The sequence below is a fragment of the Theropithecus gelada genome, chromosome 18 (assembly GCF_003255815.1).
Source record: "Theropithecus gelada isolate Dixy chromosome 18, Tgel_1.0, whole genome shotgun sequence".
NCBI lineage: Eukaryota > Metazoa > Chordata > Mammalia > Primates > Cercopithecidae > Theropithecus > Theropithecus gelada.
Genome location: NC_037686.1, coordinates 44,075,862 through 44,097,674, shown reverse-complemented (window position 1 = coordinate 44,097,674; position 21,813 = coordinate 44,075,862). Strand labels below are relative to the sequence as shown.

Sequence of the window (21,813 nt, the reverse complement as noted above, 5' to 3'; positions counted from 1 at the left end):
GTAAATCAACTGCCATCTCGTTTTGCTCACTGGCATGAAGACCATAATGAGAAAGGAAGGAATGAGCCAAGTCCAAGGAAAACACACACACAAGATTGCTTTTCATGTTGGCAAATGGCCCTGTAAAGTGCTGAGTCATCATTCTTCATAGGCTAAGCCCCATTGGGTCACTAGGACTCAGGTTCCACACACAGGGAAGGCTGTCCTGCCTGAGCTAAGGCTGAGGTGGCGGCACAATTTCCAGCTTCAGTGTCACTGACTGAGTCCCCGGCCTGGGCCAGGCTGCTGGTGAAGCTGGCAAGAGTGGGCTCTGGGCCTGGCGCTCCTCCCAGTGTCTGCTCAGAGCCATGCACCCACTGGGCCTTCAGCTCACGCTGAGAGGAACAGGGGCTGGATTGGGCTTGGGAGCTTTGAGGCAGCCACGGCCCTGCTTTGATCTCTGCCCTGCTGGGGAGGGCTCCATGCCTCAGCCAGGAGGGGTCAGGAAGCCAAAGCAGGGTAGCTAAGCCCCTGAGTAGGGGGAGAAGCCTGGGTCCTCCAGCTTAAGCAGAGTCAGAGGCTGGGGGCTGCCTACCGCATCCAAGCAGCCAGAGTACCTGCGCTTCGTTCCCTATTCTGGAAAAAAAACAGGGAGGGATGATATGCTCTGCAAACCCACTTTTTCTAAACAAGGATTTCTCTGAGGGTCTCACCTGCTCCACCGAGACACCCATCAGCCTCATCTCCACACTGTCCTCACCCTGTGTGTCTCTAGAGCATCTCCCACCCAGATCTGCTTCCTTTAACCCTTAGAACTGACTGTTCACTGATAAATCAATCAATCATCTTTTGAGAATCTTTCTCCAAGAGTCAGACTGCAGGGCTGAAAGCAACCTTAGCAATCCATTCCATGCCACTCCTTTTACTTCACAGATGATAAAACTGAAGCCTAGAGTAGTGAAGTGACTTGCTCAAGGTGACTTCAGCAAATATCAAAGGATGACCCCAGATCGGGGTCTCCCAGGCCCCAAGTCTCCAACTGCAGCATCCCCTTTCGTGACACTGTCTCCTCTACACAGCGCTCACGTAGTTCCTTGCGCTCTGTGGGCTCCCTGTAGATGTTTGTTAATACACTCCTTCACCACTGTGATGAAGGTTCAGGCTTGCACAACAGCCACTCTCCATGATGTGGTCCTCTAGAGTTACGGCCGTCGTCAGATTAGACTATTATTAATTCTGGAGGGCAGGGTCCATATAATGCACTCTTTTTATAGCCCTCACACTAATGCCTCTAGATTAGAGTACAAATAATTCGGTATGTATCCATGGAGTTAAAGAACAAACAAATTCAGGTTAAGAATGATAGAGGCAATTCCTAAAATCCTTGCAGGGGAGAGGCCACCAGAATCCACTTTTCTCCCCGAAACAACCACAACAATTTATTAAAACCTCACTGACAGCCTAATGAAGCAGCCCCCAGCCCCAGGCTGCCTCTCCAGGAAGGTGGTCTTGAAGTGCCTGGTGCCTGTCCGGCAGGCCACCTTTGTCCCCACTTCTTTCCTCATCGTTCTGTTCTAAAACATACTTAGCACTTGCTTGGGACAGGGTGGGGAACTGGCATGTGCCCTTCTAAGTTAACATGAGGCTCTGTCAAGTCTTGGTTTTCTTGATACGAGTCCCAGGTCACTCAGCATGAGAAGTATGGGTGTCCGGATGTGGCCCAAGAAAAGGAGAAAACTAAAAAGGAGGAAACAGAAGGTCCCAGGGAAGTCTTTAGCACTAGAGTCTCTATTCAGTCTCCAGGAAGGATAACTACGCTCAGTGACATTACTCAATCAGACTGGATCAGAGGGCAATGTAGTTTAGACAGTGGGAGTTAGAATCCGTACACCTATGCAACCTTGGGCAATTTATATCAGCTTTCTGTCCCTCAGTTTCCTCATCTGTAAAATGAGGCTGACTTCTGTATATTCCTCATATGATGAGCCATTACCATCAGGTTTCTAGTCATGAGCAGCTCTTGGCTGGTTCCCATGCAGCCAGCTGCACAAACTCACATATTCCTGTGACAACCAGGAATTGTGCTAGGAACACAGCCACAACAGGACCCTTGTCATTTATGTGTTCACAGTCTGGGGAAATGACAAGTCCTCAATTACAACATAAGGGGATGAATGCAATACAGGGAGGGAGGAGGTGAGTGCTGCTGGCCCATAGAAGATGGAGTAGCTAACATCTGGGAGGCTAGGAGGTATTTCAGAGCTCAGTTTGGAAGGCAAATACCACTTTGTCAGGCAGGCGAAAGAGGGGGAAAAAGCATTGCAGGCAGAGGAAGCAGCATGTATTCATATAATTTTTCTTTAGGCAAGTCACTTGTTCTTTCATTCATTCCATAAATATTAGGTGGGTTCCCCCTGTGTATTAGGCTCAGTGCTCATAATTAAGGAGGTGGCGTCAACGTAAAGACACTGTTCTCTATGAAAAAGGACACACACATCTGGAACATGGTCAGCATGCTATGGGCTCTAAGAGTGACATGAAGTGCCACATGCTACACCAGGGGAAGAAGGAGGGAGAAGCTGCACTGAAGCCGAGCACTGAGAAGCGGGTAGGCTCCCCATCAGTGGAGAGAAGAGGCAACTGTGCCAGGAAAGGCCCAGTGTCCTGAGCACATCACAGCAGCAACCCCAGGCAGTGGCATATGGTCCTGTTAACTGGAGGGGAGCCCAGTGTGAGGGCCGACTCAGCCAGTCTGATCTGGGTCCCCTGTAGAGTTCCCTGGCTGGGAATCAGAGGTCTTGGTGGTAATCCTGGAGAAATCCAGGGAAGGAACAGAGGAGGGAAACTATGACCCCAGATAAATGAGAAGGCAGCCACGTGGCAGAGTGGGCTGCTCGCAGGCCCTGAAATTAGGTGACCTTTAACAGAGATTTTTCTTGTCCATAAAAAGAAAGACGTTAAAATGTGGACACTGAAAGGTAGACCACAGCAAAAACTTCAAATGACCAGAGTCCAACTAACTACAGTCCTTGATTAACCAGCCTGTTACCCCCTCACCCTGTTAAAAAAAAAAAAAAAAAAAAAAAAAGATGGCATGGCAAGGGCGGTTTAGGCTCTCTTTTTAAAAAGGAAACTTTAAAGCTATGCCTACATTTACTATAATATTCTGCACTGTCTATAGCTAGACTTGAGCAGCTAAGATGATGCTCAGAAGATGGCTGCAACACATTTACAAAATGAAACGTGACCTTAGATCTGAATCATCTGGCAATGAGCTACTCCAGATGAACAGATTTTCCTAACAGAAAACTTGAAAAAATAAAACTTCTGAGGTAATTTTTATTACCCTGTTCAAGTGATTTTTGATATAATTTAACCTTTATTGAGCCATTAATGATCATACTCTGCTGTAATCCCTGAAATGTCTGGCACCATGGAAATGTTTAAGGATTTGCCCCTCACAAAAGGCCCCAACAGCTCTGCTTCTATAGTTCTCCAGTCTCCGCTGTCAGGTGTGAGTTCAAATTGTTTCAATTAAAACATAAAATCTATTGCCTTACTTAAAACAAGTATCTGGGGGAGGGTCTGAGGCTGGTGATGCAACCAGCTAGATGCAGCAGCTACCTTCTCCTCTGCTGGCTTCAGGGCTAGGCCTGGGCTCCGCATCAGAGCCCTTACGCAGGTATACCAGATGGGCCATGCTATGTAGCCCCTGAGAACTGGAGAAGCCAGAGATTTGGGCCAGCAACTTGCAGTCAGGAGCAGCCTCATCATAAACTCAAGAGAGCTGTATAAAGAATTGTTGGGGTTCAGTCAGGCTGGTGGACAAAATATTAGAGATAGTTATAGAAATAGACACATATCTTCTTGGAAGGATAAGAAGTTTACATAACTTCGGTAACAGATCTGGCTGAAGGCGGCCTGATCCCTTTATCTTTAAACAAATTAAAATAGTAATAAAGAAAGGCAGAGCAGTTTACCTAGCTAGCTTGTTTACTCATATAATCTTAAGACTAACCTTTGATGTACCATGGGTGCATAATGGCTTTTTTATTCGGGAAGTCCACAATGTCAATTACTCTCTAATGGTGTTGACTCAAGCTTTTAATTAATCTTACTGCATAAATGTGAGTCTGACTAGCTGATGAGGGCCGAGTTGCAACTGTTTACAGGACTCAGCAGGGAGCCTGTAAGTGGCTCAGACGCTTAGCTGGACTGGCAGAAGAGAATATCTGTGTGTCAGTGTAGTTTATTCACCCGTCGCCGGGTCAGGGGTCTGCAAGGGACAGACTCCCCATAGCTGGTGTCCTCGAGAGGAGCACTGCAACAGAATTCCATTTTCTATGCCTGCTGAGCTGTGTCATGGGGTCGGGGGAAGTGGGAGGGATAGCATTAGGAGATAGACCTAATGTAAATGACCAGTTAATGGGTGCAGCACACCAACATGGTACATGTATACATATGTAACAACCCTGCATGTTGTGCACATGTACCCTAGAACTTAGAGTATTGAAAAAAAAGAAAAAGGTTGGGAAGTGCTCTAGGTAGGTGACCGGGTTGTCTTTTTTTTTTTTTTTTCTCCTAGTCACTGATGTAGGAAAATGGATTAGTATCCTAGAAATAGATTCAATAAGAAGGATGAAGACCAAAAAAAATGTAGATAACAACGCCACCCCTTCAAATCTTTAGGGGCCCTGGTCAGGCCTCTCCTGGAGCTGGGCTGTGTGGCTCACCTTGATGAGGTTCTCCAGGACAGACCTGCAGATAGCCTTTTTGTCTGTGTTGGCGAGCTCTCTCTTCTTGACCAGCACCCGATACCGGTTGAAAAAGTCATGGTAGGCCCACCTGGAGGGAAAGCAAAGGGGCATCAGATGACATGTCCTGCCTCTTGGCCACACAAAAGCCATGAGTGACCTCAAACAGTGCCCCATGGGGTCAACACTGTGGCGCAAAGTCATTCTTCAGAGCAGCAAAGAACAGTCCCAGGGTAGTTTGTCCTCCCCAGGGCCCTCCAAGAATTTCAGTGTGGAGGGCTGGAAAAAAGGTGAGCTTTGAAGGTACTTCTTAGAGGACTAAACAGGAGGTTTCTGCCTGATATGGTTTGGCTGTGTCCCCACCCAAATCTCATCATGAATTGTACCTCCTGTAATTCTCACATGTTGAGGGAGGTACCCAGTGGGAGATAACTGAATCCTGGGGGTGGTTCCCCCATACTGTTCACTGTTCTCATGGTAGTGAATAAGTCTCATGAGATCTGATGGTTTTACAAGCGGTTTCCCATTTCGCTTGGTTCTCATTTTCTCACCTGCCGCCATGTAAGATGTTCCTTTGCTCTTCCTTTGTCTTCTGCCATGATCGTGAGTCCTCCCCAGCCATGTGGAACTGTGAGTCCATTAAAGCTCCTTTTATAAATTACCCAGTCTCAATAGTGTCTTTATTAGCAGCATGAGAACAGTCTAATATACTGCCCAAGCACGCAGTGCTCCACTCCTCAGAAGCAGGAGCCTTACCTGGAGCACAGCTTTATTTTCAAATGTTGGTTTTCTTATAGAATACTGCTTATTGTAAAAAGCTGTTTAAATGCAGAAATATGCACATTAACAAATAACAAGTGGCCGTAACCTAACCCCTGGAGAGATAACACGGTTTATGTTTTCATCAGTATAGAAGGAACTATTTTTCTCCCCAAAGTAGATTTTGCTTGTGATTTTTTTCTTCTGATTATTAGAGTAATTCAGGCCCACTGTAAAGAAAATGTCCAGCAATTCACATAATCAAGAGCATTTACAACACCCCTACCTATGTAGGTGAGTGCTGTTTTGGTCTGTGTGGGAGAGGAATCTTTAAGAAAGGCTAAGTTTTCCCCTTAGTCTGTGAAATGATCTCCACTTAAATAAATGCAGTCTTTCCGATAAGCAAATCTGCTATTCTCAGGTAGGGTCTGTCCCTTTCTCATTAAGGTGGTCTCAATTCATACATATACTCATTATTCTCCTGAAACTGATTCTTCTCTCAATTTTTGGGAGGTATTCAACAACTTCCACATACAGTCATGTAGTGATTCAGCACAATCTCCACTCTAAGGAGACTGAATTTTCACTCTACGTCCCTCTGAAGGTCAGTCCAGCCTATCCCCATTTTCTCTGCGTCCTCAGCGGAGGTGTACAGGCAGCACCCACTCTCATCTTCCGAGGCATGTGCTGTCCATACCCCTCACATGGAAGTAATTTACGTAACGGTCCAACTACCTGACATGGACAGGAGACAGGGAAATACTGGATAGAAGAGGACAGTTCCCTGGCAAAGGTCCCACCCTCAAGCCTGGATACCTGTGGCCCTAAATGAGGAGGTGCATTCCTGTTTTTGTGACCAAAAAGTTGCCGTTTGGCCCACCACACCCCCTATCCTATACCTATATAAACTCCAAACCCCAGGCTCCAAAGGCAGACAAGGAGACAAAGAGACAAGCAGATGAATGGCAAAACAGCACGAGAGAGAGAGAGAAGAGAAAGAGCATCTGAACACTGAGAGGAGTTCACCTGGGGGGTTTGGGAGAGGAGTTCGGCCACTGCATGGTCAAACTCCAGGGGAAGATCATCTTCCCACTCTATACCCCGCTTCCAGCTCCCCATTCATCCCGCTAAGAGCCACCTCCACCACTCAATAACCACCCCCCAGGAACCATCATTCAAGTCCATGTGTGACCCGATTCTTCCAGGACCCTGGACAAGGGCCCGGGTACCAAGCGGGCACTGAGCTGGTTAACACTTAAGCCATCCACTGACGGCAGAGCTAAAACAGCACTGTGACACTGGGGCTTCAGGAGTTGCAGGCTCCCACCCTTAGATGCTGCTGTGGGGCTAGAGCCCAAAATGGCTTGTCCTGGTTCCTGCACCTGCCCTTATGCCTGCTCCCCATTCCATAAGGGGTTTGAGCTTAGAGCAGCAAAGAGAGAGCCACAACCCCATAGCACACCCTGTGACGGGGGGGCCAGGGAACTCTCCCGTCTCAAACTCAAGTAAACTCACTCGTTTTGAGATATTAAAAGAGAGTAAATGGCTTGTATCCCTTCTCCTGGAGCACATCTGCCTTTTAAGAGGGCCCTTTAAAAATGTCCAAAGAAACAAGGTAAAAGTTTGGCCAGGCATGGTGGCTCACACCTGTAATCCCAGCACTTTGGGAGGCTGAGGTGGGTGGATCATTTGAGGACAGGAGTTCGAGACTAGCCTGGCCAATATGGTGAAACCCTGTCTCTACTAAAAGTACAAAAATTAGCTGGGCATGGTGGTGGATGCCTGTAGTCCCAGCTACTCAGGAGGCTGAGGCAGGAGAATCACTTGAACCTAGGAGGTAGAGGCTGCAGTGAGCCGAGATCATGCCATTGCACTCCAGCCTGGGTGACAGAGACTGTCTCAAAAAAAAAAAAAAAAAAAAGGAAAAAAGAAAAACAAGTACTGTGGAGTATCACATACAGCTTTGGATTCAGCTGCAGCATGGTGGGCAGTAGGGGCACACCGTACTCTGGAGCAGGTCCTCTTAGAGTTCCAGATCTTCCAGCATTGCGGCCCTTGGGTTCCTAGGAGGCCCTGTCCCTCCCAGCAGCCTGGGATGAGAAGGAAAATGGAGGCTGAGCTCCTTGCCTTTCCCCGTCCTCATCGCTCCTTTGCAAACACTTTTCTTGGTCTGGTGGAAGATATCTAATACAGCCACGGGTCTCAGAGAAGGGGTGAGTATAAGAGCAAACAACAAAATGACATCTCTCCCTTTTCCTTTTTCTCTATGTAAAATGGCTCCTTACCATTAAAAAATTAAGTTTGAGCTATAACTCACATACTGTAAAATATACCCCTTTAGAGTGTACAATAATTGTTAGTATATTTGCAAAGTTGTGCAACTATCACACCCTATTCTGCCCTATTCTCCCCTCTTCACAGGTCCGGGCAACCACTAACCTACTTTGTCCCTATGCCCGTTCCCTCTTTAATTGGTCCCGTCTGTCATGCATGTAGTGGCACACGGGCACAAGAGCCCGTATTGTGCTCAGAGCTCATGAATCTTTACAAGGCCCTGCTCATCAGGCTACTGGTCCATGTGGATTCCCTTCAGAAGGAAGGGCGCAGGGCACTTAGAGCACCGAGGTCTCTGTTTTATGGCCTGGGAAAGGGTTGCTCTGCCCTTTGCCCTTTACTCATCGAGCAGAAACTATTTCCTGCCCCTTTAGTAGTGGAAAGACTGTGAACCAAACCCACTGAGTCGCTGATTATCTCTAACAGGCGGCTTTAAAAATGGAAACATTTAAGGTTATTTGCCTAGCTATATGCTGTTTTAATTATTTTATCATGTACAGTAAGTATCCAGAACACTCCTAAGCCCTGACCCACACTTGAACAACTTAATGCTGGAAGCCTGAGAAAGAGATTGCCAGAGCCAACAAGCTGTCCATGAGATGTGTGTTTTCTTTTAATACACGCCAGCACCACTGAATTTCTTCCAGGCTCTTCCTGTGTCGGCCCCCAAGTTTTAAATATAGACACTTCTCTTGGGGCAAGATGGATTTGGGTAAGAATCAGGTGGAAGAAACCATATGAAAAAGGGCCTCACAGAGTCGGAGTCCCCTTGGTCCCCGTGCTCGCCATCCTTCTTTGACTCTTTCGGCTTTGCTGACCCAAACGCTCAGGTGCGGGCTCCCCTTTTAAAGCTGCCCCTGCCCTTTCCTTCTGTGTGTCTTTCTGAGGGCACTGCCCACATTATGCACCATGGTTATTTGTGTACACACTTGTTTTAGTTCTCCTTAAGAGTTTGCAGTTTCACTGGGGAAATAATTAAAGCATCATTTAGCTGGGCTAAAAACCTTAAATGCTTCTAATTTGAAAACCTCTTACTGCTGACAGATCCATAACTCAAGGAAATTACTAGAGTGAGGAGCTGTGGCTGCAAAGACATCAAGGCCAGTACAGGACGAACCTGGAGAACAGAAAGACAGAAGCCTGGCTCTGACACCAGCCGGCAGTGTGACTGGGGCCAGTCCCAGCCCGGATGCCTCCCCTCCCCTACCTGTACAGTGGAGAGAACATCACCTACGTCATAAAAGCACCCACAGGGCTTTCGTAGCCAGGGAGTTCAAGAGATGGGGTGTATGGAGAGCTCCAAAGCTTCCAAAGACCATAATTCTCTTGTTTCCTGCCTAAGCCACTCCCTTCCCCTTTTCTTACAAAGGTGTCCTTCACACACAGCTGTACCACAGATAGGGTGTGCAGACAGGCTGAGGGGAGAGGAGATGCCAGTTCCTGTGTGAAGGGAAACCGTCCACTGAGAAGCAGCACCATTGCTTCGTGGCCGTGAGGGTGGGGACACCCTCAGGAAGGACCGAGAGAGGTCGGTGCCCACCACGGGGTCTGGGCATAAGGGCTGTAAATGCGTCGCTCCCTGAAAGACCCAGCATCAAATGTGAATTCTCCTTTCTGTGGATTTCTGTGAGAAAACCCTCAGAGATAAAACTCTCACAAGAAAGGCTCCCTCACCTTTAAGAGGAAAATCTTCAACGTAAAGCTCAAGAGAAATTGTGATTCTTTTTCCAAAAATAGAACTTTTTAAAGGGGCTCTCTGACTTGGTGGGGACCTTTGGGTGGGCATTCACTGCAATCACCTAAAGCTGTAACAGCCCACTCATGAAGACCACGGGCTGTCCAGGGTTTCTTGAGGCTGCCGTGACAGACTCTCCCCCTCTCACAGCATTTTAGCTATTCCCGAGTCCACTGCGGGACAGAGAGCATTCTACCTCGCGTTATGGGTATGTTCGTGCAAGGGCAGTTTCTCTGCAAGACTTGCACCTCCTTCAAGTCTGTCTCTGATCCCTGTTTAACCTTTACAGCCCCTATTGTCATGGTGTCTTTATACTTGGTTGCCAATTACAGTTTTAAAAACGGGTATTCTCCTGACCATTCAACATGTTAAACCTTTTCTCGCTACCAGTGTTTCTCACAGAGGGTGCTACTGGCTTTGGGGCAGCACCCTTGGGTGTGGGACAGTCCTAACACCATGCAGCATCTTTGAATCATTATCCCCGACTCCATTCACTGAGACATCAAAAATACCCCCAAATGTTTGTAAAAAGTTTACTCCAGAACATGGTTTTAGTGCAGGACAACTTCTTGACTTCCACTGCCTCCATAGCATGACACCCACCCTCATCGGGTGGCCATGGAGACGCCCTTTCCCACTTGGTGTAGCTCTGTGGTTCGCTGGCCAGGTGGTGTCTTTTAACCCCATCACCCAATCCTGGGCTTGGCTGCTCTTCCATTTCATTCCATATCAATGGTGGGAGAAGAGCCCTCATCCCAAGTCTAGTGACTCCAGGAACGTAATTCTTACTCAGCCCTGCTCTCCCTGGATTCTGACTTGCTTGTCAGGGGCCTGGCTGAGCGTTCTGGACTTCAGTGGCATGCTTCCTCCAGAATCAAGGCCTTCTTCACCTGGAGTGCCTCTAGCTTGCTGGGGAGCAGGGTCAAGGAGTCACAATTGGGTGTATGGGAGAAGCTCAGGACCCGTGACTGCTTCCTGGTAGGAAGAGGGCGAGATCAGAGACAGTAACAAAGGCCAATATGGGACGAACCAGGGCAGGCATTCAGCAGAACCCACCAATCTGGAAAGATGTCTCCTTGTAATGAGCTCCTCAGGCTCAAGGTGGGGAGCGGTGGCACAGCTGCTGAGAATGGTGCAGGAAGCGCAGTAGTTTTGGGATGTTGTTTGGCTAACAAAGCTCTCATATAGAGCCTAACACTGGATTTAACCATCTGCACGTGCAAATATTCTGCAGAAGAACATGCCTGCTTGCAAGGGCCCTGATGGACCAATGTGGACAGACGGCATGGAGCTGCAGAGTTACAGCACTTTGTGCTTCTTCTCCCTTGGGCATGTTTCCTCATGAGGTGACTGGCTGGATCAAACAAACCCTAGAGTCCCTCCAGTAAGAGCATAAGGCTCTAAGTCACATAACTTCTATGACATCAGTCCACATAAAGAATCTCTAAAGATGTCCTGATGGGTAACCCGAGAAAATGATAAAGAATCCCTCAGGGCTCCGCCGGTCAGACTTAGGTGGTCAACGCATCCTTTCAGGTACTCCACTATACCATCATGCAACCTAGCTCAAGGATTCCTCGTCACATGGAGGTAGAATGCAGGAAGCATGCTTCTCTTCTTGTTAAAGAGCCTTACAGGAACCTATGAGCTTCAGTGGGACTTTGTTCCCTACAAGGTCTCACATGAAAACCAGTAGCAATTTGTGGGGCAGAGTTGTTTGGCCATGCTGTGAAGGCATACCTACCAGGACCAACAGGCTCTCTCTGGGTATTGAGACATGGATAATCTTTATTATGCCACCAAGCAACACACGCTTCTTTCCCTTTTTGAAGGAACAAATCAGCAGAGAAATAGATGATACTGCATACAAGAGTTTCCCTTGGAAGTATACTGGGGATGGACAAAACTTCTAAAGGGACATAAGAGGCCAAAATTAGAGAAGAGAGGGACACCTTCTCAAAGGCTCAGAGGGACAGGCATCCTTAACCTGCGGACATGCGGTATGGTGGCTCCACCCCTTTCTATCTGGAGGACTTGATCTGATCACTTAACTTTTCTTGGGTATATTTCTTTATCCATCAAGTTAAGTTGTCACTGCCTATCTTGCCTTCCTCAATGGTCAATGTGATCCTTTCAACAAATGGTCCTGGGACAAATGGATAAATGCATACAAAAGAATGAGATTGGGTTCTTCACATCTAATACATAAATTAACTCAAAATGGATCAAAGTCCTAAAATAGTAAAACTCTTAGAAGAAAACACAGATGTTAGTCTTTGTGACCTTGGGTTAGACAATGGTTTCTTAGTTATGACACCTAATGCACAACCAAATAAATAGATTTCTTCAAAATTAAAAGCTTTTATGCTTCAAAGAACACTATTAAGGAAGTGAAAAGATGGTTCACAGAAAGGAAGAAAATATTTGCAAGTCATACGTCTTATAAGGTTCTCATATTCTTAATATATAAAGAACTCCTATAACTCAACAACAAGACAAGTAACTCAATAAAAAAATGGGCAAAGGAGATCAATAGACATTTCTCTAAAGAAGATGTACAAATGGCTAAGCACATGAAAGATGCTCAGCATCATTAGTCATCAGGAAAACACCAATCAAAATCACAAGGTATCTCTTCACACCCACCAGAAAGGCTGTAACGAAAAAGACAGACAAGAACAAATGTTGGTAAGAATGCATAGAAATGGGAACCCTCATGTATACTGCTGGTAAGAATACAAAATGGTACAGCCACTGTGGAAAAGAGTATGGAAGGTCCTCAGAAGAGGAGAGTGTTACCATATGACACAACAATTCCACTCCAAGGTATACCCTCAAGAGAAAAAATGTGTCTACACAAAAACAGGTACACAAGTGTTCATAGCAGCATTCTTCCCCAAAAGTAGAAACAACCAAACATCCATCCACTGATGAATGGATAATATAAAACGTGCTGCGTCTATCCGATGAAATAATATTCAGCAATATAAAGGAATAAACTACTGATGGATGCTGCGCATGGATACCTCTTGAAAACATCCCTGAATGAAAAGAGCCAGACACGAAAGGACACATATTATATGATTCCAATTATATGAAAAATCCAAACTGGGCAAATCTATAGAAATAGAAAGTAGGTTCCAGGGGCTGGGAGCGGGGACTATTAATGGGCACAGGGTTTCCTTTTGGGGTGATAAACACACTCTGAAATTAGACAGTGGTGATGGTTGTATAACTCTGTATATAATGAAAATCACTGAAATTGCATACTTTAAAAGGGTGAATTTTATAGATAAATTATACCTAAATTTTGAAAAGATAACATAATGACAACATAAGAGGTCTGTGGGTGGCCTTTATAAAGTAATATATACGATTTGTCATTTCAGCTCTGAAACTCATGGAGCGGTTCCTAGTGCAAAGGTTGTCAGATGCTCACCCAGCACTCACACCATCAGAAACACTCCATATTTGCCTTTCCCTTTATCCCCCAACTATGTCCTGGGCCTCCTAGGGGAACACAGGCCCAGCCCCCTTTAGCGGCCCTAGAACTGAAGCCTGCAGAACTTTGTTGCAGAGAGAAGGAAACAATTCCTCCCCACTGGCTCTGAGCTGGAGCCGAGACACAAATAGGAAAACCCGATCCATCCTAACACTGCCTGGATGTGACAAAGTAGCTTATAGTTGACCCGGGGGCCAACACATGCTTCCAGGGTAATGACTTTAAGGCAGGATGCATTTTTCAATCACCTGGGAAACCTTGTCAAAATGCAGATGTCCAGGGCTCAGTCTCAGGCTCTGACTTAACAGGTCTGAGGCCACCCAGCTTCTGAGGCTGCTGAGCATGTCCTCATGACTGACGCGTAGCCCTGCGTGAGAACTCCCGGGTCAGACTCCAGTCCAAAGGAACAAAGACAGATCTCAGGCAAAAGAGCCAGACCCAAAAGCTGCGAGATCCTGAGATAATGACTCATATCATTCCAAAATCAGTTCTGTATTATTCTTCCTCTGTGGGATGTTTAATAGCAAGGGAAGTAACTGTGCATTGGTTTTAAATTCAACCATGATTAAATAGGGAGAGGAAGCAAGCCACTTCTAAAGCTTCCCTCTAGTTCTCCAATCTTATGTTATTTACTCTTTAGGGGGTTGGGGGGAAGGAAGTTGAGGAAGAAGTGCAAGTCTTTTCAGAAAGCACCACTTTTATGAAGTAAAGGTGGGATGGTGTGAAGGAGAACTCAAGTTCATGCAGAGGTTTTTTTTTTTTTTTTTTTAAATATAAACATCACACATTCAAGTAGGCCCCCCGCCACACACACACTTTTCGGGGTAAGCAGTATTTGCTTCACAACTTCTCCAGGACACAAAGCTGCTGACTCTCTGGAGAGGGAGACAGATGACCGCACAGGCACGAGACCCAGGAGCTGGGTGACGGGTGGATGAGCCTCTGTTCCTGGGCAGTGCATTTATCACAGTGCTTTATGTGCATAACAATGGACATATTTCTTAGCCACTGCACAGCATTTCAAATTGAGTGATACATTTTCATTTTAAATCACACTCACAGAGAGCCATAATTCTCAGGGAGGATAAAAATAGATAGGGATAGGGAAGCCCGAGGGCAGGCTGAGGGAACACCCAGCAGCCACTGCTGTCCTGCAATGCTGCATTCCTGCTCTCTGGCTTGGTGGATTTTGGTGGCAAATGGCATGTATTAATTTGAGGAAGGGGGGTGAGAATTCCTCTTCCAGGGCATCAGTAGGCTGGATGCAGGAACTCTGCCTAAAAAGCCCTCTGCTTGGGCTCTTGGGGAGCAGCCCTGTGGATAATTCATCACAGGCTTCTGCAGGACTGGGATGACGCATTTTCTTTTCCTTTGCCATCTCCCTCACTTTGGCTGCTTCCTCACAAGGAATGTTGGAGATGGCATAAATTGTAATTCCCTCAATCAAAGGCGGCCATTGAAGTTTCTTTTGGAAACAGCTGTTCAAAGTTGTATAGTTACTTGACAAGCTAATAAAAGCTGAATCACTTCACTGTGCTGAGTTTTTAGCAGCCAAAGAGCTGAATTTTTGTAGAAAACTCCCAATTTATCCATTTATCCAGCACCCAACTCAGGTCCCTCTGGTCCCATGAGGGTCTCCTAAAGTCAGATCAATAAAATAACTGCTCAACTCCACATTGAAGCTAGCACACATTACACTTGTATATTTCCTTCAGTAGCTAACACCTTACTGGGCACATAGTATCTACTAAACCTCATTTGCTTTATCCCCAGATATAGTAGACACACACCAATCTCCTGGATTAAGCAGTTAGGTAGCATTATTATTTTAATCAGAGACGTCACTCCAAACGGTTACCACGGTTGGCGGATGGAGAAGATTAAGCAATGGTGCTGAGTCAAAATATTACAGGTGTAATAGCTTCCCACCTTCTCACCACTCATCCTCAAAGTAAATGCCATCCTATGTGCTATGGCTTGGTTGTGGTGAGAGGAAAAGGATTAGGCTCTAGATTAAATGGTGAGGATGATTCGACTGCAACTCAATACAGTACTAACAAAAGTGACACAAAACCACAGTGCTTCTTTCCAAAAGTTAACATTTCAAATAGCAGTTGGGGGAGGGAATCCTCTCTTTGACCCTTTAGCAAAACCTGCTAAGATGGCAAACGCCAGGAGGATATGGCAGCATTCTGGATCTAAGTCCACACATTTAATTCACAGAATTAGAGAATGGTTCCTGTGATACCAGAAATACAGTCATTCCTTCCTTCCCTACAATTTCCACAATACCTGTAATTACAAAAAGAAATGGTACAGATGCACTTGTAAGTATCTGCTAGAAAAAAGTCCGAAACAATTAGAATAGCAGTAAAAGACAGCTATCAGCTGCCCCTTAAGAGTCCAGGGGTTGTGGGCATTTTGACTCCGCTGGCAGCTCTGATTTGCAGTGAGGTGGAATGAATAGTAGGAGAATCCATTTTCCATACGGGTCTAAAGACTTTGGGGAAATGCATTCTTTTAGCTGCTAAAAATGACGTTGTGATGAGGCAAAATCACACCTGGTCTCCCAGCATGCTACAACTAGAGGAATAAGCAGTAGGAATGGGGCAGTGAGCGGCCAGAGAAATCTTCTGTAACTTACTGTGGCTCCTAGCCTCAGGCATCATGCTGCTCCCTGGCAGACAGTCTCTTCACCTTTCAAGGCCCAGCTCGTCTCACCTCCTCAGTGAAGCTGCAGCTCCTTCTGCACTTGCACTACAACCTTGCATCTGGTTATACATATGTTGTTCTGTTTCAATCTCATATCACTTCCCTGCTGTGAGCTCCTGCTGGGCAGGGCCCAGGACTTGCATCTTTCAATCCCTCCCAGGAAGCAGCACAGGGCTAGATGCTCAGTGCAGGATGAGACATGGAAGAGAAAGATTCCCAGGAGACAGGGACACCACAAAGGCCAGAAACTGTTCTCATTCTACATAGAGCCCATGTGAGCCCCTAGAAGCAAAACCCTCTCTCTCCCCACTGGCTTCCCCCTCTAAAACAGACCATTTTGCATGGAGACAGCAAGACCAGTAGGAGTGTGGATAACACACACCATCACTCTGATTTCACACAGCAAGGCTTCACGCTAGCTCAGCCGGTGAATCAGAGGTGGCAGAGATGTGTATAGACCTCTGCCTGAGCATGGTCTATGGTTAACCACATCAGATCCATGGACTTCTAGCTCCTCTCTAACGTTCTCTAAGGAGAAACCCTTGAAGCAACATCCTGTGCAGACTCTTGTCCTATTATTGAACAATTCATTCTGTTAAAAAGTTCTTTGTGAAATCTGTGGCCCCTTGTATACTAGAGGGGTCCCCGAGGTTCCACCTGGCTTAGAATACCTCATTGTCACATGCTTCCCTTGTTTCCTCTCCCCTGCTTGACATGGTCCTAATGTTCACAGCTCCTACCTGACAAGTCCTCCATGAGCACCTTGGGTCTCTCTGCTCGCCTCCAGACCTCTGCTCTGTACAGCACAGGATGGTTGTGAGGACCTGTGATCCCTCAGTTTCTCGTACAGTGATCCTCAACAGTTTAACATGGGACATTCAGCTCCAGTCTGTTTTGACAGACTTTACATGTTTTTTAAACTGAGCTTTCTAATTGCTTGGAGAGATCCGGGAATTTCAGAGTGCTCTTTTGAGGTGGCCACACATGTTGGGATTTCACAAAAACACTACCATAAAGTGCTGAGATAGACACATTCTATCCAGATAGTTACACCCACAGGGAGGTAGCATCTTGCTCATATCCCAATGAGTAATAAATATCTTATTAAATCCTCAAGTGTCCAGTGCTGGCTGAGAACTCCAGATACATTATCTAATTCCTTATAACAACCTACCAAGTGAGTATGATCATTCTCTTTAAGGATAAGGAAACCCAGCCTCATTGAGATTAATTTACTTCTCCAAGGTCACCCAGCCAAGAAGTGTGGGAGTCAACATTTGAATCCAGGCCTCACTCCAAAGTCCAAGAATTCAACTACCAGGCTCTTTCAGCTCTCTGACAGGCCACAGCTCTGCAGTCTGAACTCCCACAAGCTAGAAAGAAGAGGGAATAGTTTTGCACTGAGTCTCAGGTTTGGAGCCAGCCCCAGAGGGCAGTCTCTTAGGATCTCGCTTTACCCCTTTCTCCTCTGATAAACCTTTGCTAGGATGGTAACACTTCCTGCACACGAGCAGTAACATGCTTGGCAGCAGCAACAACATAGCTTGGGGCAGAGAAACAGCAAGTATAGGCCTAGCTCAACCACCAACCAGGTTGGTAATCTTGAGCAGTTCACTTCCTTGTCTCTGTCTCACTTGTAAACATGCGCTTTACATCCTGATGCACCCATCCCTATAGATAACACTGAAATATGACCATGCCACAATGTCCTTTCCTCCCCAAATTGCTCTCTCCCATTTTCCACCCCAAGTTATTTCCTGAAAAAACCAAAAACAGTATATTGGTCACAACTGTAAAACAAAAATAAAATTCTAAAGCCCCCAACTATCTGAATGGATCCCTTCTCGCAGCTGCGGGTATTCCAAAGATAACCTGAAACACTAGTTCAGGCCATGCTGGGAATGGGGAGCTGGGCATGCCTCATTATACCCTCCTCGCTTTGGAATTACTGATAGAACAGACTCTAAATCTGATTAGAAACGTTTATGATCTATTCTCTCTGAAGCCTGATACCCGGGGAGTTCGGCTGCATGATAAAACCTTGGTCTCCGCCACCTTCTATCATAACCCAGACAGTCCTTTCTATTGATAATATCCCAACCAATTGCCAATCAGAAAATCTTTGAATATGCCTGTGACCTGGAAGCCCCCACCTTCCGGTTGTCCCACTTGCCTGAACCAAACCATTGTATATCTTACATGTGTTGAGTGATGTTTTATGTGTCTCTAAAATGTATCAAACCAAGTTGTGGCCTGACCACCTTGGACACATGTTCTCAGGATCTCCTGAGAGCTGTGTCATGGGCCATTGGTCACTCATATTTGGCTCAGAAGAAATGTCTTCAAGTATTCTATAGTTCGACTCTTTTCATTGATACAACCCATTGAATTGATATCCTAACCCATAAATGGGTTGCAGTGCACAGTTCTGAGAAACAGTGGATAAGGAAATGTTTTCTGCAGGTATGTCCTCTCCTGGAAGCCTGGCAGATACGAGAGCCAGGAGCCAGGAGTGCAGCCAGCTGCCTGTGGAAGATGGTTTGAAAACAAGTAGCTCCGCAGCTCCTTAAGGTCCTTTCCTAGTTCTTAAACTGGATGAAGATATGTCTGATCTGAACCCTGGGCTTGTAAGCAGGCACTGAAAAGCAGTCTAATTCATCAGACTAGTGGTTTGAACTCAAAACTGAACTATTACACCCGTTGCCTGAGCCCCATCCCCTCAATCAAAAAGCTGATGTAGGAGACTGCAGGGCAGACTGGGAAAAGGAGTGCCAGGCCTTCATCTAAGTTGACAAGCTTGGCCCACCTCATTAACAGAGTTGTTAGCTATTTGTGTTCAGACCCTAAGGTCAAAAAATGAGAGACAGCCCTAGGACACTCTCTGTCCTTTTTTCTAAGCAAGGACAGATGTGGTTGAAAAGAAAATAACAGCCTTCAACTTAGCTAGAGCAGTTCATCCTGAACAATGCTGGGACCTGCTGGGTTTTGAAGAACTGCCTGGGTGTTGCAGATTACTGACAGCTCTTGTACTTTCCAGGTCAAATGTAAATTCCTAATTCCATCAGCAGCTTCCTTCTCAGGCCAAACATTTAGGAATTGTTTGTGGTTAAGTTGTTTATGGGTAATTAACCACTGCATATGAAATGGTTCCTCTGCTATAGTGGGAGAGTGCCAGGTAGAGAGAAGACAGGGAGGAGGGGAGGCCCATATCACATCCTTTCATTCCCACTTCTGGTTCCTTCCACCTTCTGATACGAGCAAGTTGTTAGGACAGAGGGTCCCAGTTGGACGGGCTCTGGGCTGCTACACTGTTCAGTTCAGCTCCAATTAATGGCGGATGTTTGGTCTACATGACGCTGGTAGAAAGTGTGATTTCACAAGAGCTAGTGGGGTCACCAGCCACCCTTTACCCTTATTTCAGGGAAGTGTCCAGAGGGGATCCAGTGTTGGCATCGCTCCAACAAGCTCTGGACTGGTTCAGTAGCTTATCCGCAAGGCAAATCAGAGCATGATAGTTATTTTTTAACTCAAAGAAATTTTATTTTCCCACCACAGATTTCATTCTAATTTAAAAGTTACAGGAGTCTATTGAGGAATGAATGGGTAAGCGAAATGGGATACATCCATACAATGGAATATTACTCAGCGTTAATAAGGAAGAAAGTTCTGACACACGCTTTAACGTGGATGAAGCTCGAAGGTATACTAACTGAAATAAGCCACTCACAAAAGGACAAATACTGTATTATTCCACTTATATGAGGTTCCTGGAATCACCAGATTTACAGAAAGTAGAAAGGTGGCTGCTAGGGACTGGGGGAGAGAGAACAGGGAAATATTGTTAATTCCACAGTTTCAGTTTTGCAAGATGAAAAGAATTCTAGAGATGGATGATGGTGATGGTAGCATTAAAAAAAAGGAATGTACTTAATACCACTAAACTGTACACTTAAAAGTGGCTAAGATGGTAACCAAGGAGGTGAAAGACCTCTACAAGGAAAAAAACAAAACATTGCTGAAAGAAATCATAGGTGACACAAACAAATGGAAACACACCCCACACTCATGGGCAGGTAGAATCAATATTGTGAAAATGATCACACTGCCAAAAGCAATCTACAAATTCAATGCAATTCCCATCAAAATACTACCATATTTCTTCACAGAACTGAAAAAAAAATCCTAAAATTCATACGGAACCAAAAAAGAGCCTGCATCACCAAAGCAAGATTAGCAAAACAAACAAACAAAAAAACCAACCAACTAACCAACCAACCGAACAAAAAAACCCCCAAATCCGGAGACAATACATTACCCAACTTCAAACTGTATGTAAGGCCATAGTCACCAAAACAGCACGATATTGGTATAAAAACAGGCGTACAGACCAATGGAACAGAATAGAGAACCCAGAAATAAGACCAAATACTGACAGTCAACTGATCTTTGACAGAGCAAAAACAAAAAGTGGGGAAAGGACACTATTCAATAAATGGTTCTGGGATAATTGGCTAGCCACATGTAGAAGAATGAAACTGGATCCTCACCTCTTACCCTATAGAAAAATCAACTCAAGATGGATCAAAGACTTAAATGTAAGACCATAAAAACATAAAAACCATAAAAACTCTAGAAGGTAACACTGGGAAAACCCTTCTAGACACTGGCTTAAGCAACAACTTCATGACCAAGAACCCAAAAGCAAACACAATGAAAACGAAGATAAATAGATGGAACTCAAACTAAAAAACTTCTGCACAGCAAAAGAAATAATCACCAGAGTAAACAGACAACCCATAAAGTGGGAGAAAATCTTTGAAATCTATACATCCAACAAAGGACTAATGTCCAGAATCTATGAGGAACTTAACGTAGCAAGAAAAAAAAAATCCCATCAAAAAGTGGGCTAAGGACATGAGAAAACAATTCCCGAAAGAAGATATGCAAATGACCAACAAACATGTGAACAGATGCTCGACATCACTATTTACCAGGGAAACGCAAATCCAAACCACAATGGGATACTACCTTACTCCTGCAAGAATGGCCATAACTAAAAGATCAAAAAATAGATGTTGGCATGGATGTGGTGAAAAGGGAATGTTTTTACACTGCTGGTGGAAATGTAAACTAGAACAACTGCTATGGAAAACAGCGTGGATATTCTTTAAAGAACTAAAAGTAGATCTACCATTTGGGTCAGGCATGATGACTCACGCCTGTAATCCCAGCACTTTGGGAAGCCAAGGCAGATGGATCACCTGAGGTCAGGAGTTTGAGGCTAGCCTGGCCAACATGGTGAAACTCCATCTCTACTAAAAATACAAAAATTAGCTGGACATGGTGGTGTGCACTTGTAGTCCCAGCTACACAGGAGGCTGAGGCAGGAGAATCACTTGAACCCAAGAGGCAGAGGTTGCAGTGAGCCCAGATCATGCCACTGCACTCCCACTACTGGGTATCTACTCAGAGGAAAAGAAGTCATTATACGAAAAACACACTTGCACATGCATGTTTATAGTGGCAGAATTTGCAATTGCAAAAATATGGAACCAGCCCACATGCCCAGTTAATGAGTGGATAAAGAAAATGTGGTATGTATATATGAAATACTACTCAACCATAAAAAGGAACAAAATAATGGCATTCACAGCAACCTGGATGGAGTTAGAGACCACTATTCTAAGTCAAGTAACTCAGGAATGGAAAACAAAACATTGTACATTCTCACTCATAAGTGGGAGCTAAGCTATGAGGATGCAAAGGCATAAGAATGATGTAATGGACTTTGAGGACTTGGGGGAAAGGGGGGTGGTGGTGAGGGATAAAAGACTACACATTGGGTACAGTGCACATTGCTTGGGTGATAGGTGCACCAAAATCTCAGAAATCACCACTAAAGAACTTATTCATGTAACCAAACACCACTTGTTCTCCCCAAAAAAACCTATTGAAAAAATCTGAAAAGTGGTTAAGATGGTAAACATGTATACTTTCCCACTGTGACAAAGGGTGGGGGAATGGTAAAGGGAACAAGG

At 45.4% G+C, this 21,813-nt stretch overlaps 1 protein-coding gene across 1 annotated transcript in view; it reads right to left on the bottom strand.

The window, feature by feature from the left end:
* Nucleotides 1-21,813, bottom strand: part of MYO5B (myosin VB) — a 385,029-nt gene that overhangs the window by 88,555 nt on the left and 274,661 nt on the right. The window contains exon 18 of the mRNA XM_025364941.1: nt 4,713-4,824. Within this exon, the coding sequence (XP_025220726.1) occupies nt 4,713-4,824 (112 nt within the window). The remainder of the gene's footprint in view (nt 1-4,712; nt 4,825-21,813) is intronic.